At 42.4% G+C, this 23706-nt stretch overlaps 2 protein-coding genes across 3 annotated transcripts in view; one reads left to right on the top strand and one right to left on the bottom strand.

Annotated features, from left to right (window-relative positions):
- Positions 1-686: 686 nt before the first annotated feature.
- LOC117061168 (lipocalin-15-like) lies at positions 687-4909 on the top strand. The gene is made up of 5 exons (XM_033173853.1): positions 687-782; positions 2791-2918; positions 3156-3223; positions 4076-4174; positions 4890-4909. Exons 1-5 carry the CDS (start codon positions 687-689, stop codon positions 4907-4909), a joined length of 411 nt encoding a protein of 136 aa, XP_033029744.1.
- A 6585-nt stretch (positions 4910-11494) lies between these two features.
- RIMKLB (ribosomal modification protein rimK like family member B) overlaps positions 11495-23706 on the bottom strand; it is a 46950-nt gene continuing 34738 nt past the window's right edge. The window contains exons 7-11 of one of the 2 annotated variants that reach the window (XR_004428016.1): positions 22204-22349; positions 17518-17688; positions 15378-15535; positions 11949-12004; positions 11495-11684 (exon numbers count right to left, since the gene is read on the bottom strand). Coding sequence is in view for 1 of the 2 variants with exons in the window: in XM_033173027.1 (XP_033028918.1) it covers positions 21886-22349 (464 nt within the window). In the remaining variant the exon portion in view is untranslated. Of the gene's footprint in view, positions 11685-11948; positions 12005-15377; positions 15536-17517; positions 17689-20281; positions 22350-23706 lie in introns of those variants that run through there. The other variant, XM_033173027.1, reaches the window with a different exon arrangement.

Raw genomic sequence — 23706 nt, 5'->3', positions numbered from 1 at the left:
GGGATCAATGGGGGGGGAGACAAGAAATTTTCTGCACTGGGTACCACCTGACCTTCCTACGCCTCTGGGGGGGTGTGTGTGTGACAAAGAATTTTTTGCCCCCGTGTACCAATTTACCTTGCTGCACCCCTGACCAACTGCACCCTGTTCACGAACCCAAGTCTCATTTATATAGACCAGATAAGCCTCCTCATCCATAATCAGACCATGGGTGAGGGAGGTCTTATTGCAAGCCGACATGACATTCAATAACAACACCCACAGATGTCTGGACTCAGCAGAAGAGCATAAAATATAATTAAATAAAACATTTACACTTCCAGGCTGCTGAGAGCAACCAAGGCACCAAAGCTTTCCCGCCTCTCCATAAAAAGGAGGTGCTGGAATCCTTGGTGAAGGTTGGCAATATTCCCATTCACCTTTGGAGTGGGATCTGGTCACAGGTTGACTCTTTAGATTCCCAGCAGAACAAGTGGTGATGAGCACAATGTCCTATATGTTTCAGATGATGCCTACTAATGAAACAATTACTTCTCAAAATAACCCAGTAATCTTCCTTTCCGGTGCATAAATAGCTTCAAAGAGATGGATGGGTGGATACTCCTGGATAAGCTTTGAGGAAGGAAGGAAGGAAGAGCTATACTGACACTGAAGGTCTTGCCCAGCTAGAGACTATTTCAGCAAGGATGAAACATCCACTGTTGAGTTTGGCATTGACCTGTCTATACTTGCTTCATGCTTCAGCCCTTGTCAATGTTCAGCCAGACTTCGATATCACAAAGGTAACCACAAAGGTATCTCCAAATGGGTGTTTTTATCCAGACCAAAGCAGAGAGCAGAGGGTACGAGGAGATACTACATCTGTCAATTCTATTTCTGATGGAGACACTTGTCCCATTACAAAATGGCAGCTACTGCAGTGTTGTGGCAGCAACAGAAGTGTTGAATCCCTCCCAGCAGTCAGTTCAAGGCTCCAAAGCCACGGTGAGGCAATGATTTGACACTGCCATTTTGGGCCCTTGAACTTCGGAACGCAATGGCCACCTGCCTTGGGCTGCGGGCCAGGAGGTAGGAGATATCCCAACAATCCTTTAATCCAAGGAGGGGACATGATCTTTGACATATATAGCCAATGGGATTTGGTCTCTTATTGTGGAAGTTGTGGAAGGCATTGTGGAAGTTGTGAGCACTTCCAGTAGCTGTGAACTATATGCAAGTCTAGTGAGTAAGAGGATATCTTTGTTCTGCCGTTTGTGTGCCTATATGTATTTATATATATCCAATATGCTTAAGTCTAATTAATGCACGAAAGGGTTAATACTTTAGCATAAGTTGTCCCACCAGCCTTAGCTATGTTCACTTGCCCTCAGCTTGGGAGGAACTTTGTTCTCCTTTCAGTTTACCTGAGAAGCTTAGTATGTAAAGAGGTTTGAGCTGGTTGCTCCAGTTCAACTGCATGGCTCTTATCAGCCACTCTTGAGTTCCTGTTCCACTAATTTAGGAACCTTCATCACTTTGTAGCTATGCTATGTTTTATTGCCTGTGCAAACTTTTCTGAAGCACATGAATCTGACCTTTGGAGGGTTTGTAAGGAAACCAGTTTTTCCACTTACACAACATGTGGTCTTTTTCCTATGCTGGAGAAGCAGGAAACATTGAAAAGAAGCTGTTTAAAGGGGGCATTTTGGAACTCACTTTACATAGCAAACTTTAAAGGTCTAACAGCCTATATTTCAACCCTTTACTGCTTTTCAACATCTATACAAGGCCACTGGAAGAGATCATCGGGGAGTTTGGGCTGGGTGTTCACCAGTTTGTGGGTGATAGCCAGCTCTGCCTCTCCTTCATATCAGAACCAGTTAGCGCAGTGAAGGTCCTGTGTGAGTGCCTGGAGGTGGTTGGAGGATGGATGGCGGCTAACAGATTGAGGTTGAATCCTGACAAGACAGAAGTACTGTTTTGGGAGGACAGAGGACGCTCAGCCTGGACACAGAAGTCCTCCTCAGAGGGTCTTCTGCTGGTTCCATCACTGTGAGAAGAGAAGTTACAGGGAACCAGGCAGAGTTGCGTCCTCCCACCCTGTGGAACGCCCTCCCTTCAGTTGTCAAGGAAATAAACAACTAGCTGACTTTTAGAAGACATCTGAAGGCAGCCCTATTTAGGGAAGTTTTTAATGTTTGATGTTTTATTTGTTTTTGCTATTCTGCTGGGTGCTTCCCAGAGTGACTGGGGAAACCCAGCCAGATCGGTGGGGTATAATAAATAAATAAATACAACAATGTTGTTGTTGTTGTTCTTGTTGTTGCATGTTTTATGACTTTAAATCTCTGCTGAGTTCCCTCACCAAAGAGTATTTGCCCCAAACTTGGATCTTGACATCCAGGAATTCTCCTTTCTATATACTATCCCCTTCCCCACCCCGCACACACACACACTACCATCAAAGAAAATAAAAAAATAAAAAATTCCTTCCAGTAGCACCTTGGAGACCAGCAAAGTTTGTTCTTGGTATGAGCTTTCGTGTGCATGCACACTTCTTCAGATGAGTGAATCTGAAGAAGTGTGCATGCACATGAAAGCTCATACCAAGAACAAACTTAGTTGGTCTCTAAGGTGCTACTTGAAGGAATTTTTTATTTTTTATTTTGCTTTGACTATGGCAGACCAACACGGCTACCTACCTGTACCATCAAAGAGTGAGCATTGCTTCCTGAACTGATGTGAGTGGAAAGAGGGTAGTTCCAATGCATGCATTTATGGCGAGGAAATTGACTTAACTCCCCCTTCTAGTTTGCTGGAAAATGGAACCTCATTGCAATGGCTATGAAAGAAGGTCAACCATCAGATGTCAACAGGATTCATACTACAGTTGTGTCGGATAATGATGGAGTCATCGCTTTCAAAACACGGGTTCCAGTGTAAGTTCTCTTGAATTACTTTGATCACTACCTTCCTTTGTTTTGCAAGGTTCATCAGTCCACTTCTTGGAGTGAAGGTGTGGTGGTGGTGGTGGTGTTGGCAGGGTGGGGTTGGTGGGCACTAAAAGTCAATGATCTGGAGAGGCTTCCAATCCCAAATTTCAGTTGCTGCAGGCACAGATAGTGGAAGGAAGCTCACTTCTGCAGAAGCGCCATGATCTTATGTTTTCTTTCCAGAGGGAAGGAGTGTAAAAGATTGCAGACTCGTTTTTTCCCAGATGAGCAGCCTGGAATATACAGGACAGGTAAACAGCAAGTGATTCACTCTTCATTCAGGGTGCAAGGAAATCACAGTATTCCAACAACCCTCCCATGGTAAACCAAGTTGCTTCCAATCCACCTCTATCCTCCTCTGATAGGGTTAGAGGCTTCCAGTTGGGGGCTTAATGCTGAAGTTGGGGGCTTGAGATAATAACAAAAGGATTGCTGACAATGTTTTTTTTTAACATTGGATTTTCCCTGAAAAGTGAAAAATCTGATTGCTAGGGGCGCTGCAGAAACTGGTATTCAGGAGCACTGCTGTTTTCAACTGTGAATAGCAGAGCATACCTGTAGCTACTGTGACTAATAGCCATCGAAAGATCTCTCCCCCCCCTTTTAAAGCCGTCCATGTTGGTGGCCATCACTGCCTCCTGTGGCCGTGAGTTCCACGGTTTAACTATGCACTGCATAAGAAAGTGCTTTCTTTTATCTATCCCTAGTCTTCCAGCATTCAGCATCATTGGATGCCCATGAATTCTAGTGCTACGAGAGAGGAAGGAAAGCTTCTATTCACTTTCTCCAGCAAAACCTTGTATGGTGATGTCATTGCCAAAACACTGGAGAACTGGAGGGGGTGGAATCAGTTCTACTTGGGAAGTGAAGTGAGGTCTTCACTTTGGTAACTGATGTACCAAACTGTATGGGGAGAAGTGACATGTTTGCCCTTAAAGCAGCCTTTCTCAACCTCGGGTCCCCAGATGTTTTGGCCTACAACTGCCATCATCCCTGACCACTGGTCCTGCTACCTAGGGATAATGGTTGTGGGCAAAAAACATCTGGGAACCCAAGGTTGAGAAAGGCTGCCTTAAAGGCTCTCTTTTGTGGTTCTGCTTCAGATCTAGGGAAGACTACCATTTACATCATGAAGACAGATTACGTCCGTTACGCCATTCTTTTCATTTACACAAAAGAAATGGAGGTCCTGCACCTATACGGTATGTGTCTTCATTGATGGGGAAGGGCGTGTTGTGCGATGTAGATATGAGGCAACTGAATGTGTCCGGTATACTGGGTAGCTGCAAATACAGCCGTACCTCGGGTTACGTACACTTCGGGTTACATACTTTTTGGGTTACGTACTCCCATGACCGGGAAGTGTAACCCGCCGCACGTGCGTTCTGTGCACTTTGCTCATGCGCAAAACACGTTTTCAGGTTACGTACAGCCACCTGGAACGAATTGAGTACGTAACTCAAGGTACCACTGTATATAAAACAGTGTTAGATGCTCCAAAAGCCTTCCTCCACTCTCTGTTGTGCAATTTGAGGCGGAGACGAAGTTTCTTCATCTCCACTCCAAATCACGTCCACCAAAGCTCTTCTTTCAAAATGAGTAGCATTTACTTCCCAAACCACAGAGCTGGTCCAGGAGAATACCATGGCACTGGTGTAGCATAGAGGAGTTGCCCCAGGTGCAAAATTGTTGGGGGAAACAAATTTTCAGCACTTGCTGCTGCCTCAATACAGCAGCATGCTTCTGTTGCTGGGCTCCATTGAGAACCGCTTCTCCATGCAAACCAGGAAGTGACCTCTCCAGACAATGGAACAACTCTTTCTTATCTCTGCAGGTGACACAGATGCTGTTAGGCAGTTGAATGAGCATGCGTACTCCATCCGTTTCCCTCCCTCCCTCCTCTCTGTGAGGCCCCAGGTGCTGGCAACCCACGCTAGGCCACTGTACCATGGTCAATTGTATCCAAAATCACTGCACCATGAAGGAGCAGGAGCAGGCCCACTTTCTTCTTCTCTAATATAGGTCATCCATTGTGGTGAGCGGAACCATTCAGTGCCAATCCCAGGTCAAAATTCAACCGGAAATGGGCCTAGATAACTCATTTCCTCTTAGGATGCCTGAAGCCACAGGACCAATGTTATCTCAAGCACCTTTCATGAAAAGGGAATGTTTGGAACTGGGGGTGGTTAGCTGCCATACATGCCAGATGTGCTTTGTCTTATAAAGTCTTCTCTAGTGGGATATAGCTAGAGAAAGACAGATACAGATACAGACAGGAGAGCAGGAAGACTTTCTAAGCCAAAACGAGTCCAGCATATTTTAGTGCTGTGGTGCAGTTAGCATTTGAAAGACTATTCAGCCAGCACAGCAGATTATTTCAGAATCTGCATTGCAATGTTGGGAAGCCACACAGCATGGTTTGTTCTGTTCGCATAATCCTCTTTTGAGAATAATAATAATCTAATGATTCTGTTATTTATATGCCGCCCATCTGACTGGGTTGCCCCAGTCACTCTGGGTGGCTCCCAACCAAATATTAAAATCACAATAAAACATCAGCCATTAAAAACTTCCTTTTGAAGCCATCCACATCCTTTTTGTGGCAGATTTCATCCTTTAACTATGTGCTTCAGATCCAAAATGTGTTTGTTGCTTGGGATCCAAAATAAGTATGCTCCATATCTTCTTTCTCCCTCTCATAATTCTCAATGTGACAACTTTCTGGGGGTCTGAAGTCAGAGAAGAGGAAGCACCAACAGAAGTGATAGAAATATACAAGGAGGTCGCAGCGTCAATAAATCTGTCTGACAACACGATTATCCATCTTCAGAGATCTGGTAATATGAGGTTCTCTGGTTCTCTTATTCCTTATTTCCAGATTTGAGATAGTGGTTTTTTCCCCTTTAAACAAAATGGATCATCATTTTCTAACACTGATGATCAAAGTAGTTTATGCTGGGGAAATGAGCAATATGAAGTATACCCTGACTGCCCCTGGTTGGTCTTTACTTGCATTCTGTACCTTGGTCCCAATTCCACATCCTGCTCTGAGACCTTATCTCTTTTATTCCACAGATTCTTGCACAGATGTATGAGTAAGACACCTGAACCTGGAACTGTGTGTGACTGCAAAGGTGAATCGAAGTTGTTAAACCCTCCCATTCGGAAAGAAAATCAGCTGGATCTCATTCCCATAAATGTTACAAGATGATGCACCAATACCATGATCAGTCACTTAGTTAACTTGAAAACTAGTTGAAACTGAAATAAAATCATCCAAGACCCATATAAATGTGTTCAATTTATTTTCGTTTAATCAATTTATCTTACGAATCTATAGGCCGCCTTCCTAACACTTCTAGGAGTTAGCATTGCAAAAATGTGTAACCTAAAGGAAATCACCATATTATTAGTAGTTGCCGTTGTAACAGCAATGATAAGAATTTTAAGATATTAAAGAATTCTTCTTTGTGCTCTCTGTGCAGCCAATCATAGAAAAGTGGGTGTGGCCAATGGGAAAGGTGGATTAAGGGCCACAGCTTTGTTGCAAAGCGCCTGCCTTCCTTCCACACAGAAGTTCTGTCCTCATCAGCATCTCCAGGTAGGGCTTCCCTGGAGCATCTGGTTGGCCACTGGACTAGACAGACATTTGCTCCAATTCTGGCAAAATAGTCTGTCTTATAGGCAGACACAACCACCAGCCTGTTCTCCACGGCGACAGTGTGGAGTATCACTTCTGTGTGAGTTTTGTGTGTGTGATGCCCCTTTCAGTTGTTTTATGACACATCACATGGAGGGATTTCAAAATTCCCTCCAAAAGAAAAGGATTGACAAGATTTCGGGACATACTCAGTACAATGTGTTCAGGACCATCCCATCCTCCATGAGAAGGAATTCCCAAAGAGTGTCCTGGAAACATCAAGCAGTAAGAGGATATAAGCAGAAGTATGTCAGAGAGCAGAGAAAAGCGATGGAGTGTTGTTTGGAGCTGGTGCAGAACATATTGATCCACACCACCCAAACTCTGAGGGGTGCAAGATTCCAGGTGCTTACCTAGAGTTTATGTTTCCTTTCGGAATGAGGCATAGTGGAGACTGTGGTATCTTTATGATACATGGTTTGTTCACACATATATACAAACTGAGACTATGGTGGAAGGGTTCACAGCTAACACCCCAAAGGGTCCTCCTGTAGCCACAGCCTTGGATTCAAACAAACATCAAACACTGTTCTCTGACTTTCTCTCCAGCTTGCCGTTTCTTTCTAGATCACATCCCTGCCCCCAAAACACTAAAACTTGGCTCCCGCCCCCCCCCCAAATTGAGGGGTGGTATTTGCCATCTCCCACACTATCCCTTAATCCTGCTTAATGGCTCATCACCCAGGCTATCACCTCACCAGGAAGATAGCTTGGCTTGATTTAGATTTTAACACTTGCTGGCTCCAGTGATTAGTGGGGTCTGGCATCCAGTTTAACTTCCCTAATTCATAACACTATATAGAAAGGAGAATTCCTGGATGCCAAGATCCAGGTTTGAGGCAAGTACTCTTTGGCGAAAGAACTCCAGCAGATATTTAAAATCACAAAATAAGGAGCAAAGTACAGCATGGAAATATAAGTGGTTAGACCTTTAAAATATGCTCTTTAAAGTGAGTTCCTTAATGTCTCTTTTACAAACTTACTTTCTCAAGTTTCCCTCTCCCCCCAGCATAAAAATCGGTTTACTTACACAACTCTTCAAAGGTCAGGTTTGTGGACTTCAGATAACTGCACAGCCAGTAAAACATGGCTTAGTTAGAATTTAGTGAAAATCCCTAAATGGTATAGGAAGACAAAAGTGGCTTGTGAGAGCCATGCAGCTAAGCTGGATCAACCAGTTTTCCACACACCGAGATCATCAGATAGATGGGGGGTGGGGGTGACAATCAGCTTGTTTACCTATTTCCTCCCAAGGTGAGGGGAAGTGACCTAGGTTAAGCCTGGCAGGACAGCTTACTCTATGGTATTAACCACTTCATGCATTAAGCATATTGGTTATATGATGCTGGTTATTCCCACAGTTGGAGTCAGAGAAGCAACTGGAGTGTGTCTGGTGAGACTGGCAATTGGAAAGATGAAAAATGGAAGACAAAGAATGAGAAGAATGAGATGGGAGGGGGAATGGAAATGCAGGGAAAGGGGTTTGGAGGAGGAGAGCCAGCTAGCTGAAGTTAGGGTTGAAGAATGGTTATTTAGCATTTCGATCTGTTCTGGGCATTACTTTGTATATACATACCCTTAATACTGGTTTTAGCTAACCGTGTCATGGTCTGGGTGTTGTCAAGCCCTACATGGGACTGGACCTCCGGGATGCAACACAGGTGCATTGACTGCCAAGACCCTTTCAACCAAGAGCTAAATAAACGTAAAACATGCTGATATCACAGGAGTGAAGCCGTTGGTACAAAATGTATTGCGGGTTTACACAATTTGACACAATCACAAGAGGGAAAGTGCTATTGTTTCCTCTGATATAGCCATCTGTTTACTTCAGCATTACCACATCTCAACCTTTATGAAGAATGAACTTCTGATCTTGACGGACGGCATTATCAATGTTATATGGCTGTTGTAGAGTGCTGCTATCCACTACTTATCCATGCAATGCATATTGTATTTTTAATAAGACAGAGGCGTAGGTGTCTTTTTGACCAAGGTGGCTAATCCAACTCCCTGCAATGCAGGCATCCTGCCCACAGCCATGGTATGTGTGTGTGTGTGTGTGTGTATTAATTACAATAGGGGGAAAAAAACCTTTCCCACATGACATATATTAATAAACCTCCATTTCATATGGTTCACTCATCTCCACCTAACTTCCAATGTGCTGGAAATTTTAAAAAGGACAAGAATTTAAGAAAAACGCATTTATAAATATATGTCTTGCTAGCATTTTTTTTCAGTAGTCGGAATAACTACATTGCTTATATATCTATACTCTGTACTGTATCACAATTTCCATTTTTTTTTTTTGGTCTTTCCCCTTTCCCTTTCTCACTGAAATTTTTCAATAAAAAGTAAATATGAAAAAATAATTTAACAAAAATGGCAGGAATGCTTTATGGCACATAAGGTATTGGCAAAATTCTTTTAAAGAGAGATCCTAGGGTATTCAGCTCCATTAGATACACTGCACACACACACACTCTCTCTCTTGAACTGCATGAATGAACTAAATTACCGAAACCAAAGAATTAGCACCCCTCATAGTCACAACAGCCAGGATTCTCTGTGCATAATATTTGAGAATACAAGTTACACCCTCCTTAAGATAATGGATAAACCAAATGGTGGATTTTGAACTTAAACTCACCATGTGAGAACAAATGAAAAATACAACTATGGAGCAAATTTACTGTAAATTTATCTCCTTTTATTTATTTTTATAAAACGAACACTTCATAATGAAATATGCAGCTTTTTTTAAAAAAAGGTTATTCTAGATACTGTGTATAGTTTTGTCCTATGTTGTGTTGTAAAGTTTTTATTTATTTATAAAAAAGTAGTGCTCTCCGATCTGGGTGCTTGCCTACTTCCCACTCATCCTCACTACCCTTGTGTGTGTAAATAGATGGCAACCATTAATCCTGAAGCAGCTGCTCCTGAAATTTCCAACTGCTGGGAGAGTAAGGAGAGACAAATACTCAAAACTTCTCTAAGTAAGCCATTCCAATGCAAGTCTGAAAAAATATGGGGATACAGTAAAAGGAGGCAGGGAACAAAATGCAGGGAACCATTCTGGCAGGATGCAGGAGTGGTATCTGGGATTTTGTGCATTTGAACTACTGAGTAAAAAACAGGGAATCAAGGATAGGAAGAAGGTCAACCTCTTATCGTCTTCCAGAGGCACCAATCTTCCTCGGGTCAAGGCAATGGTGTTTTCAATGTCTCATTTTGGCTTCTCTTCTGTCAGAAACATGCTTTCCAACACCACAAACTCTAGATTAAAGGACTAGGTGGAATGACATGCATACAAGAAACATATTTAATAACATTCTTCCTGTTAGCATTTGAGAATGGGCAAGACCATGTACAAAGATAGGAATAAAACGCAGCGGCAGAATCCCACGTTTGCTCAGGTTTACATCAGAAAAGCAGGTAACAAATCCTTTTAAGTTTCCCCAAAGCAATCCTCACTATTGCACTAAACAGTTAGAAGGGTTTCAGCCTCCATAAACCTTTGATACGGGAAAACAAACAACCCCGCACCCCAAATGGGGGGGGGGGTGTCTCAAAATTGTATGTTTCATGTGACAAGACACAGGCCTGCTTGATGAGCTTCCCACAGGTATCTGGTGAAAACTGGAAATTTTAACAAACAGCATTTTCCTCCAGAGTGCCATAGTGACGAAAGAAACCGTTCCCTAAAATGTACTGGCAGACTTATGTGAGATTTTCCCCAACCCACTTTGCGATTAACCGCTTCTTTGCAAGATCTTAGTTGCTGGTACTAAGCTATTTCATTGGTTGCCACTGAACAATACTTTCAAGTTGGGTTGCTGTCCCTAGGCTATCATGACTTTCACATGTAGCTTATCTCAGGTGTCACCACTCTCAAGGATGGGCATAATACTCTTTGTAAGGGGAAACAAGTACAAGGAGAATCTGTGCATTTTATATTAATTGCTTTACTGAAGTTGTTCTTGGGATGCAATTTGAGGCTTTCAGTTGTCCACTACCATACTAGTTGTCCACTCTTTTAGGATGGAAATTAATGTTTGTCCATGATAAAAGGATCTGAACAGATATATTTAGGGTTTCCTTATTTGGCCAAAACTGCTAAATGCATTACTAAATTTGAAATACTTAAGCATTAATGGTGATGGCTATATTTCTGTCATGGATATTCATGATAGCCTATATTCCATCAATGTGTGAGATATTTGTATAGAATGATTTTATGGTCATACTTACTAAGGCGACTTTCCATTAGAAATAAAAAATTTTGAAGGCCTTCAGCCAAAAATAAATGCATAATTACAATAATCCAGGGATACTACTTTGCAAGGCAAGACTCCCTACAGAAACATGACTTGCTAATGTGATACAGATTCCTCCTTCAACCCTCTCCCCAAACCAGATTGTATATGTCTTGATTGGTATGCAAGACTAGGTGGAACGAGGCACAAACTATTTGTTTCTTGACATGCGGAAAACTTCCAATGCCAAGGCTTGATGATTTCTAAATAATCAGGATGAACTGTGATGTTAATGAGAGAAGTAAAAAACCCAAACTCAACTCCACCCCCATGCTCTAAACACTAATAGTCTAACAAATTCCCATTAGGACATGAAGCTTTGCAGATCCCCTTAGATTCTACAGAAGGCAGCTGGGCACTGTTGGCATGCATTCAGAATCAGTACACATGTATAGTACTAACACTGGGATGCAGGTTTGATCGAAGTAACAGAGGTCAACTTGCCTGAGGAGCCAACTGATTTGACCACAATTAGTTACAGAAGAAGAATCACATACACATAATTTTCTTTAATTGCAGTTTATTGAGCATCTTCTATTATATGATGGACACGTTATTCCCACTGATGCCATTTTGTTTCAGTCTCTGGACTTTATGCCACCCTGCACCATTCCCTTCACAACTGGAGAAACAAAGGGCAACGAACAAAACCCATAAAAAGAAGAAGGAAGGTCTCTTGATGCTTCATATACCCTACAGAAATAAGAGAGAAATGGTCACCGTAATATAAAACCAGGGAACTGGAATGTTGGGGAGGGGGAATGGAGAGACAAGTAGCACAAAAACCACCATCAGAGTAGTTGGCTTCGTCGTTGGTAGCCACCAGAGATTCATCAAGGATACTGACTAGCCTTGAAGATGGTTCTTCATTATTGGGGAAGAAAGAGGTATAGTAGAAAATATGAGCTCAGGTCAAACAAGCATGTTGCTACCATTACCCCCCCTGCCATGCATTACCTGTCCTCTGGCGAGATAGTGGCAGTCTCTGGGGCTGCTGACCCAGCATCAGAGTCCTGTGGAAATATTTCATAGAGGGGGGGGGGAGGGAGTGCATTAGTTTCACAAGCTCAACAGTACTCTATTCTCCTGCAGTTACAAAGCTTGCCTCTGGAAATGTCATTTGGAACAAAAACAGTTCTGGAATTCGTGGAGAAGCAGTTTTGCCTCCAAGGCCTTCTAGAGCAAACTGCAATCTTGCTTATTCCTCCAAACGCTGGGTCAGAGCCTGGTGGGGTTCCCACTACCCACTTTTCTGAGGGACAGGTGAGTCTGTGTGAAATCTTCATGTGAAAGGAAGGGGGGAACACTTTAGTGGCAATTCTCTTTGCTCCTTGATCAAATGAATTTGCAGTATTTGCCAGTACCTGCAGACTAACCATATAATTGAGAGTCTGCTTTAGTCAAAACTAAACATCCAGCAGCCCAAGAACTCAATGCTATTAGGACACAAGTGGAATAAACTGTGCAGGTTGCACAAAGTAAGCAATTTGAACGTGTTCTTTTAAAATGCACTTGAGGGAAACTAAGCTCCTCCCTTCTCTTATTGCATTCCATTGCAGCAAGTTTCTCTACAGTTCAGCTTCCTTTGCTAATAGGGTTTGACTGGGCAGGGGAAGCGGCAAATTGCTAGAAATATTGGAATGTAGCAAGCTAAGGCAAGAGGGGTTTCATTCTCTTTACTGACACCCCTTTTCATGCAAAAATAGAGCCAGCCTAACCCCCTGTTCTGCATATGAACAACACACACATACACGGTTGTCTTGTCACATCTAGTTTGACTCATAGATGGTCACGTCACCTTTTGTTCAAAGTTTCTATTTGGATGGAAGAAAACCTTCACGCGGAGCCCAAGGACTGATGAGGCTGTAGGGAGCAAGAGGGAGGAATCTTGAGAGGACACAGGAGTGCCTGGTAAACAAAGTAGCTGAGGTCTTGGAAGAGGAGAGCCCTAGAGGCACGAAGGAGGGCAGTGTAAAAAAGCTGGATAAGTTATTTCAAATGACACCTTTCTTCCATGACAGAACTGAAGGCAGTGTGCCTGGAGCTTCCATGAGCTTCATGTGGCTTTAGACCATTACTAGCCTTTATGCTGCGTATATAGGGTGCTGGGGGAGAAGTAGTGCCTCTGGTGGGGGACACGCCATGCACCTTCTGGGGTAGTTTGTCCACCTTTCATCCCCACCCTGCAGCCAGCTCTCTCCTGTGGCTCCTAGAAGCTGTCAGTGCGACAGCGGCCACATCCTGGGAACGGCATCAAGTGGCCGACTAAACCAGGTGAGAGTAGCTGATGGGTCTCAAACCCTCGGTGAGTTAGGGACTTCCTCTGAATGCAAATATAGGCTCTACTGGATTGAGCAAGAGTGGGTCCAACAGTCAAGAAGGTGGTTTCTGCACGTGCTGTAGAGGGAAGTGAGGGACAGATGGCACTAGTCAACCTGGGAAGGTAGCTCATCTAGGAAAAGGCAAACTCTGATCTTAAACCTATGTTGGCTTATGAGATATATTCAGGAGAAGAGCAAGCTAATGAGTAAACCCTACACAAATCCGGAATGGATTGTCTAAGATGGTTGGATGGTGCCTGATACGTCTCCTTCCTGCAACTCCTGCAGCCAAGCGAGGCCAAGACGGGGGTCTTGTCGTCGGGGCAGCCCAGGAATTCCATACACACTGCCCAGGCTTGCTTCCCAGGGAGGTCACTTTGCTACTGCTAATGCAGCAGTTTGGCTGCGCCCCTAGAGGTGCACTCCGTTGTCTATCAAGACAGACAGATGCGAACAACAACAACAGCCCTTATGTACAGGACCATGAAAAATAAGAGCAAAGGGAAGCATGGGTTGGAGAAATGAAGGCACTGAAGGAAAGCTGTATCAGGCAGGACATAAAGGGGCTCTGGAAACTACAGGGAGATGGGGGTGGGAGGAAGAATTTTGCATATTAACTCAATCAGTGAAGGATCTGGCTGTATATCTCTAACTCTGTAGCAATGATTTCAAATATTTTTTTAAAAAAATGCATGAGAGTGCAGTGTCCCTGGCTTTTTTCTACTCCCCCTTTTAAGCACAAACCACATTTTATTACAAGTACTCAACTGAGAGATTGGTCTGCAGTACTTATGTAGACCTACATATCAGGCGGGGGGGCAGACACCTTGGGTCTCTGTTAAACAGCAGCACAGCAGCAGAGGAAGATTGCAGTGCTGGTTCCTAATGTTCCTCTCTCCTTTTCACTAACAAAGCTTTCCTCCCAGCTGCTTCCCCTGGCACTCCAGTGACAAGAACACTCATCAGGTATGCCAGCTGGGAAAAGCAGGTGTGGTGGAAAGACAACAGGCATGTCTGCAGTATGCACTGAAATCAGCATTCTTTAGCCACATTAAAAAGAGATGACCTGGGTGGAAGGATGCTAGGTTATCAAATTACTCCTTAGACACAGGTGACTACTTCATGACTACTTTTACTGCATTTAATTTGATTATTTACATTGTTTTCAGCAAGTTTTTATATGAAATGAGCTTAGGGAGGCATACAATCAATGGTCCAGTTCACACATTACTTTAAACTACAGTTAAGTTGGTGCACTGGGAGAAAACCAGGACCACATCAACTCTTTCCATTATTAATGTTTATATTGTGGTTAAAAACTGTGGCACATTAGCTCCCAGATTAACTGTGATCTAACAGGCACAATAATGATCACAAGCAAGTAGTTGTAAAAGATCTCTTATGGCAATTGTTTGTACAGCTACAATTGATTTCCAACATATGAAGTTTCAAGGGACAGTTTTGGACAAAGTCTGTAGGGAAATTATGAAAGTCGAAGAAATCTTACTTTAATATGTTTTGAGATCATAAATATTTGCTTCTCATTCCACTCAGCTGCTGACAATTTTCCCCAATGAGTTCTATTTCTAACTGCTCATTCCACACAGCATTGCCCTACATGAAGTATGAGCCAATGGCTCTTTAATGCAGAACATTCCTTGGAACTGAAAATCTGGGCCACAGTGAGATCAAATGTCAAATTTCACATTCCATTTCTGTTATAACAAAATTTGTACAGAGTCATTTCCTTCACCTTGAAATACACGAGAAGTATAAATACTACATGGAAAATGCCTTTGAAATGGGAGTGATAAAAATACAATCTAGCAGTACTTTTTGGAAGAAAGTGTTACATATATTTAACATGAGCAAATGGATGCCCTAGGGGAAGGTTGTGATAAACTACTCAATCTCTTAAAGTACTGCGTAACATGAAATCCAGACAAGCACACACAGGTCTGTCAGCCCTCCATAATGGCTTTTAGTCAGCATTCCAGATTAAGGAGAAATGTGGAGTATAAAGATCCATTATTGTGGATAAGAATTGACCAAGAGTCAGACTCACCATGCAGATTGACAAGTCAGGGAAGCTGCCTCTCATCTTTGCACGTTACACCAGCTAATGTTTTGGAATCCATCTCTCCACACATGGCAGCATTCTCAGTTCACGGGTGCCATCTGCATAAGTTCCTTCTTCTGCTGCCACCTACCAGTTTTATTACTCTGTTGCAGCACAAGGGTATATAGAAGAAGTTCTTGTTCAGCTTGCAGAAAAATCATACAATGGGGATCCTTTTAAGGCACCAAAGCTTATTTCAAGCTTTCCCCCATATCCACCCACACCCTTCAAAAAGAGTTCTGGACAGACGATACTCAGTAACGGGCTCTGGAAGGCCTCCCTACAGATGGAGCTATCTGGATAAAGGACAGATTAAAATAGAATAGGTAAATACCACCTGGTGCTGCTACCATGTGACTTCCATACATTTCAGTAGGAAGGGGTGTGCAGCAGCTTTGTTGGTTGGGTTGAGCTCAACTAATTTCCAGGTACTGTAGAACCTAGAAGGCTATTCAATTCTTTCTTGTAGCATATTAGTAGCTACAGATCTGAAACACATGACCTGAGCCACATAGAACACCACAAAACCAAACAACTTTTACTGAAGACGTAACACCTTCCTGGGTTCCCAAAGGGGGGGGGGAAGTAGCACCTTGTTTTAACCTTTGTTGGGCACTGTTCACAAACACTCTTCCCACAGACTCCTACTGCTTCAACACCACTCTCATCCTTCTCCCTGCCCCCTTGGATCTCTCTCCTCCCAGGAATGATACCAGCAGAGCAAGGACAATGCTTCCTGAGGTGTTGCTAATCCATTGGGAATAATTTTATTTTCAGCAAAGGGACTGCAACTGATTACCTCCTTTAAGATGTCAATTCACAAGGATGCAGCCAATTTAAAGGAAGCAATCTGCAGCATGAACTTTTCCTTAGTCTGTTTGCAAATCGAAAGAGGAGAGCTTTAATTGCTCCCCAGGCTTTCAACCACCTCCTTTAAATTAGCCAGGTGTTTGCAAATTGACAGGAGGGAACACACTGCAAAAGCAGCCCCCTCACCTATAGAAAACAAAAATCACAAGAGAGGGTGCATTTGTCAAAATGCTTGCAAAATTATTGTGCCCTCTTCAGCTAGCTCTAAAAGGTACAACCATTTCTTTCAGCAATCAAAGGACAAAAATATATTCAGGAGTAACCCTTCCATGCCAAGTGAAAAGGAGAAGCAGTAAAAATAATATGCAACAACAACTGTGAGATCTTAAAACATAAAATGGCAAATCCTGCACTGGTGCTGCTTAAAAGATGTCCCAAGCTACAAATTTCAAAACGTGTTCTGGGGTTAAACTGGCAAAGAAACATTTTGCTTTAGGCGGTGTGCACACAAAGTGTTAAAATACAGCAACATTGAAAAACGACTTATTTCCAACTTGTACACTCAAAAATGATTTTAAGAGTGTTTATCTGAAGCATTATATTCTTCCTCATTAGAAAGTACCTTCAATATAGGCTATATCGTTGCAGTTGCAGCACTATACAAGTTATCAAGAGATCGTTTGAATCACCAAGTATTACTGACACAAGTACCATCCTCAGCAGCACATACTAAACATGCCTGAAAACGTCACCCTCAAATGGCCTTAACAAAGGATGATAACCACCCTCCCCCCCAGCCCTGCTATAAGAAATTAATTTTATATATAACTTTGTACAGCTAGTTTTTCATACCTGTTATTAATTGATGCCGATTAGTTTTGTGCTGATTGTGCACCTGGAAAGCACCAAAGCCCTGTAAAAACTTAAGCCAAGAGTGTATATGGGGGGGGGAGGGGGGAGGGAGTGAGAAGAGCAAGACAGGTACATGGGAGGGTGGAGATGGCAGAATTTATGGAATTACACACCATCCCACCACTCCTTTCTGAAGCAGTGCATGTTGTTTAAACTCATCCTTGCCATGATCCTACTTGAACACATGGATCCTGAAAAGCTTTATTAAAACATGGCTCTAGCAAAAAAAAGCAAAAACAAGAAGAACTCAACATGCTTCCTAAGCCTCATTCTTTCTGGACAGTAATAATATTAAAACTAGGGTGTTAGAAGAAAGGAAAGCAATGTTAGCAAACATGGGATGATCAAAAGAGCTGAAAGTTACCTGCCAACAGGTCGGTACTGGATGCCACCAAACTGCTGCGTTTACTGTTTTACCACAGGGGGGAAAAGTTTAGGGAGGAACATTCTCAAGGATTTTTCACAAGCTCTTTCTCTTGCCATCAGAAAGGGGAGAAGGGAAGTTTTTCTCTGGATTGTTTGACTTTTTTGGCTCCTGAAAAGTTTTGCAAAGAACAGTAAGAAAGTGTGAACTGTTAGAAACATAAGCAAAACGAATTATATGTATATAAAAGTTTACATAGCAGAACAGTGTTCCCCAAGAACTACAAATTCCCACCCTAAAACATGGACAGTGCATTAATCAAATAAAAGACATTCAACTGAAAACTGGTACATGAGGGGGGTATGGAAACTTCCAACAATGGTTCAAGCCACCATCAGATCATCCCAAAAATCACCCTCCAAGGTCAGGAGACTCAAAATAAAAGTAAAAGAAAACTAAAGGAAAAAGGTAACATTTCATTATTAATCCTACAATAATTTGCATTTTAGGAATTCCTAGAACAGAGAAAAATTAAAAATAAAAAGAGACAGTAGCAGCAGAGGTTACCTGTCTGAGCACCTACAATTCCATAGAGAGAACAGGAGTGGGTCGTGAGTCTCACACCAGCCAAATAGCTCATAAACCTTCTCAAAAAGAGTGAGCCATGAGAAAGAATTGTACATGTTGATACGTCTTACAGTGTTTAAGCCCTTACACATTTAACCTACTTGGGCTTTGCTTTTCTAAACTGGGAGGCTTATTAGAAGTTTAAATGATTTATTCCACTTGTTGATTCTGGTAAGAGTCCGGTGCAGCACCTCTCGTAGAGTTCTTTTTAATTTTTATAAGCATCGCCGGTCCAGAACATTTTTCGTAGGAGATAATCCACATGATGCATTGCCGGCAAAGTCAGTGAAGCATGATCACACAGTTTGAAAGGTGAGTGCAACCCAACAAGAACAAAAGTAGTCCATGAGTGTGCTGTCCTTCCATCATTTATTACTGATGATCTATCACAGTGTTCCAGAATGAGAGGAGGGCTTATAAAATTTATCAAAACATTAAGACATTAAAGATCTGAAAACATACAAAGCTATAAACACAATCTGCATTTCTACACAATACAAAAATGTATGAAGGTAACCATTTTATCTGCAGAATTTGCTATATAGAAGTACAAACATATTAAAAATACAAATAAAACATATGGAATTCATCAAGCTCCACCCACCACCACACATCCCAGCAACTTTGCTTCCATTTGTGTTATGTCATTGGCTATGCTGACACTATGACTTCTGTCTTACCAAGCGCTCATTTCAACATAAGGTTTCAAACTATGATCAGTAATGCTGGTGCTCTTACGGCATTTAAGTCAATATTCTTCAGAAAAGTGTGACATGTAGCATTAGCTTGTGTGGAAGTTTCACCCTGATTAGTAAGAGCATGATTTATTTTCTTTACCTGATAGGTATGTTGTTTTTAAAACCTTCTAACATGACATTTCCCTGGTGGAGCTACAATAGGCAGGGTAGGGGATGAATCTACAACCCTTGTTTTTTTAAGTACAATTTCCTGTGAGATTTTAGTGCGACTTTTCTTCTCCCACAGATTAGCCACAATTTCCTCCAATCTCACAATACATCCATGACCATCTCATGACAAGTAGACAAATCAAAGCTTGATAAACTCTTTCATGTTTTGTTTGTGTGTGTGTGTTTTTTTTTTTAGAAAGAAATGTGTGCTTCATTGCACTGTGTTTATATTGATGTAAACTGGGTCTAGGAATTTGAGGTGGGGAACAAAGACACGTGAGTATGAAAAGTCAGACTTCTCACTACCAGTTTTGCTCAAGCAACGTAGACTAAATGCAGCCCATATCAGAACTGTCAAAGAGTTACCAGTTCCTTCCTGGATTCACTTTGTTTCTTTTCAGTGAGTGATTCAGAGATTTGTAAAGTTCTATCAGATAACAGAAGGATAATTCTTTGCTCAAATTCCTGAAATATGCTCAGTGTTTCAAAGCACATATAAGGAAAAAGATTACCCAACTGAGTCGTCAGAGAAACCTGTATTTTAGAAGACACGTGTAGCTGGCAAAGGGTTGAAGAACCACCAACCAGGAAAAAAATTGTCAAAGCTTGGGCTTTGCCTGAGTTGCTGGGTGTTTGGGGTTTTTAAAATGAAAACCTTTGCATCTTTTGTTCCAACCTGGGCACTCAATTTGCTTCATCAGCTAATGTCAACAGTCAACCTTCCACTTGATTTAAATAATATTTAATTCTACAAAAAAGAAGAGTACATATTTTAAAAAACAAAAAAATTGTACAAACAAGGCATGACCAAACCTCCATGAAAGCAGGTTAACACTTTTCTGTTTATTGCCGCCTGACGCCTCTCTGCGTAGTAATCCTCAACTGGTGTGTATTTAAGATCCGAGTGAAGGTTAGACAGCCAAGTGGAGAGGGTGGGCCAGAGGAATGAAGCTCAGAGCCTCAGAAGGCAGAGCGGCCATGCTCCTTTGAGGCATCCAGATAAAAGCAGCACTGTACACATAAGCTGCCCACCCTCCAAAAACTTTCCACAAACCATCTTCCTGTTGCAAACATTTTACTATGTGGTGTTTTTTTATATATAAAAAGCAATAGGATTCTGTATATATTGTTTCCATGTTGTACACACCCCAAAGAAAATAAATGAGTGAGAAATGGGTGAGGAGGAGGAAGGTGAGGCCATTAAAACAGACCCAAAGCTGCTGTTTTGGTTCTTTTATCAAATTTAATAAGAAAATGCACAGCCAGAAGTATCAGGGTTGGGTAGGGGTTGGGAGAGGAGATCATCAGGCATTCTGGAAAAAAGAGTGACGAACTGGACAGACAAAAAACCAATGACAAAACAAAGCAAAATACAGACACATACATAGGGGCCTGAGATCCACAGAAGTGTGGCCTTAAATCATATTCCCATTCTGGCTGGGCCTTACTAGCAAAGTGTCCGATGTTGTTGCCCAAAACCTGCTTTATTTCTCTTCAGGATTTATTCTTAGGAAGTCACTTTAGATTTTAATGTGTTCTATAGAGAAACGTTACTAATAGTAGTAACACATTACGTTTACTCCAAGGTGGTTGTGAATTTTGCAACCACTTCAACCCTCCTCCACACCCCCTCCCACATTTTTCAGGGTAACAGATAAAAAAAAGTGTCTAGTTTTTGTTTGTTAAATAGTTGGTGATGTTAAACAGTATGGGTATTTTCAAGTTTGGCCACTGTTAAAGATGCAGGCATGGAGAAGGAAGTGTTGGACGAGCATGTATTAAAAATGAAACATTAACATAGCATATATCTTGCAAAAAGGACTAAAACACTAACAAATACAAGTCAATGCACATTTGTTTTAAACTAGTGTTATTCTTTTTCACATCGGATTAAACATTATTTTGTACACCAAAAGTTAACAGTGCTGTTTATCTTTGCCTTTTGCGCAAAAGAAAACATGCCACTTCTGCCATCAATGAACAAGACTGAAATTTAGACATACCTTCTCCCCCGACCCCAGGAATTAAAATAATTTCTTAAAAATCCACACATACTAAAATCTTTCTCCGAAAGAAAGTGGTTTGTTTTAAATATAAATGTATGGACATAAACCCATCTGTTAATACTGAAATGGCAGAAGTCACAGGTTTGGTTCAAAAGCTCATGCTGAACTAATAAATGCTGCACCCTGTTTAATTGCTTTAAGGGCCAGACTTTTGAGGCCATTACAGACTGTTTGTCAGGGATGCGAATTCTCACAGATCCTACAGATGTTAGATGGGAAATGCCGATATTTAGAACCTTTGGATGAAACAGAAATTGGCTGCCCTAACCTATAAACTCCTAATGGGACAAAAAGCAAGGGGTATAAAATAACCAATAGGACTGAGCGCTAATGAGGTGAGGGGATGGTTACAGACAATAGTTTACAAATGCTTTTGGAGAATTAAAACTTCTAAGTTCCGAAAGCACAAATCAAGCTGAATCACTTCCCTATGAACCCACATGCTCTGCAATGAGTTTAAAAATCACAGTGGCATCCCTAATGTCACAAAGGTTTCGACCCCCTCCCCCACACAAATGCAGGTTCTTAACTGGGCATTACCAAAGGGAAATTGGCTGTCAAAAATATCAACTAAACGTATGTTCTGCAAAATCAATAAGTAGCAAAAAAGCAGCATTCACAGAACATGCGTTTTGATCTTGATCCCCAGACTAAAACCTCCCTTCACCTCCATAAGCTGCTTCTGATATACAGCACTACAAGTAGTTGTTTTTTTTTTAAAAAAAAAAATGTACAAGAAAGTTGGTCATATTTATTTACATGTGGCATCACTCCACCAGGAGCTTAATCTCATTGGCTATTAGCTGGTTCATGTTGAATATACCCCCCGGGAGCTTGGTGAGCAACTCTCTCTCTGTGGTTTCAGGGTCGCTGTCGACAGAGCTGGAGCTGGCGCTCATATTATCGACAGTGGCGCTAGCTGGAGGGCCCAGCTCTGGCTCGCTAGTCTCGCTAGCCGTGGACACCACAGAGAGCAAGGACATGCGTCGTGTCAAGCGACCGGGGGGAAGAAGGGAAGCGGCATAATCCGCTATGATACCAGCTACATCTAGATTACAAGCCTTGTCAAAGGCAATGAAACCTACATTTGCATTGGCCTCGCAGACGTAGAACGAGCCATCATCCTTCATGAGGAGGTCGATGCCACATACATCCATCCCCAAGATGTTAGACACCTGGATTGCCAGCTGCTTGCCTTGTTCACTCAGCGAGCACATCATTCCTATGCCACCTGGCAAAAGAGAGAAGGGTAAATCTTAGGGTGGGGCCTCAGAAGGCCTACCCATTTGGGGGCTACATCTTTAAAAAAAAGAAACAGGTAGAGGTGCGGGGGCCCCATAACGAATAAGACTGAAATCTTGGGGAAACATTTAGGGAAGTCTGTATCAAAAAGATGAGAGTCCACCTGAATGACAGAAAACCTGACAGCTAGTGCATAAATGGATGGGCATCTGTCATGGATGCTTTAGTTCAGGGGTCGGCAATCTAAGTCCCATGGGCGGGTAAAAGCCCACGGGGCTCGTCTATCCGGCCCATGACGACGCCCTGCCCACTCTTACCAGTGCGGCATGGGGACCGACTTCCGGGTTGATGGCGCCTGTGCGCATGGGTGCTCCTCTGACCCGGATGTGCATTGGAAATAGCGTGTGCGCACGCGTGTGGGATTGAGAAGCGCCCGTGTGCATGCGCACACGCTATTTCCGGCACACATCCAGGTCGGAGGAGCGCCGGAAATAGCGTGTGCGCATGCACACGGGCACTCCTCCGACCTGGAAGAGCGGGCATACGCACACGCTCCAGCCCATCCTCCGATGGATGGAGCATGGACCAGCCCATCGTTCGGTAAGCTTGTTGACCTCTGCTTTAGTTGATATTCCTGCACTGCAAGTGGCTGGACTAGATGACCCTTGGTGTCCCTTCCCACTCCACAATTCTATGAAAACAGGTAACAGGAAAAAAATTCAATAGACTTCCAGCAGGGGATGATGAGCGAGATAAACATATCCTATTTTTTAAAAAAAGAATTGCTTAACAATATTTGAATACCAGCATTTAACCACACTGCTTCTGAAAGTGGTTCGTGTTTAATATAGCTTTACAGGCAGATGATAGTGCCCTCACATTTGGTTCAGGATCTCATTCCATGAGAGATAAAGCAAAAGGAGTGGATGATATAAAAGTAGACATTTAAAAACTTGGTGGGATAATCAAAGCCCAAGATATGTAACCATGGATATAACAGCCACAGAAAAAAGTGGTCCAAGGAGACAAAGTTTCAAGATAAAATAAGTGATAATTCAGCCTATATCCAGTCACAAAGTTCATTGGCAGTAAGTTGGCACTTATCTTAAAAAGTGACTACATAAATGGCATGGAGTACCACATCACTATTCTTTTATATTTGTAACTAGATAACACCATATAGACTGAAGGAAGCCTACTAGATAGTGCAGCCGTACCTCGGGTTATGTACGTTTCGGGTTGCGTACTTTTCGGGTTACTAACTCCACTAACCCGGAACCGCAACCTGACGCACGCGCGATTTGCGCATGCGCAGAGCCTTTTTCGGTCTGCACATGCGCAGAACG

The sequence above is a fragment of the Lacerta agilis genome, chromosome 16 (assembly GCF_009819535.1).
Source record: "Lacerta agilis isolate rLacAgi1 chromosome 16, rLacAgi1.pri, whole genome shotgun sequence".
Lineage (NCBI taxonomy): Eukaryota > Metazoa > Chordata > Lepidosauria > Squamata > Lacertidae > Lacerta > Lacerta agilis.
Note: the sequence above shows the minus strand (reverse complement) of the source record. Positions and strands in the feature narration are given on the sequence as shown.

What these genes read in the sequence shown, in the direction of transcription:
- LOC117061168 (XM_033173853.1), top strand. Translation starts at nt 687, where the DNA reads ATGAAACATCCACTGTTGAGTTTGGCATTGACCTGTCTATACTTGCTT. An exon ending in TTCAAAACACGGGTTCCAGT is followed by an intron (nt 2,919 to 3,155) that starts GTAAGTTCTCTT and finishes TTTTCTTTCCAG; the next exon opens with AGGGAAGGAGTGTAAAAGAT. An exon ending in GGAGGTCCTGCACCTATACG is followed by an intron (nt 4,175 to 4,889) that starts GTATGTGTCTTC and finishes GTGAGGCCCCAG; the next exon opens with GTGCTGGCAACCCACGCTAG.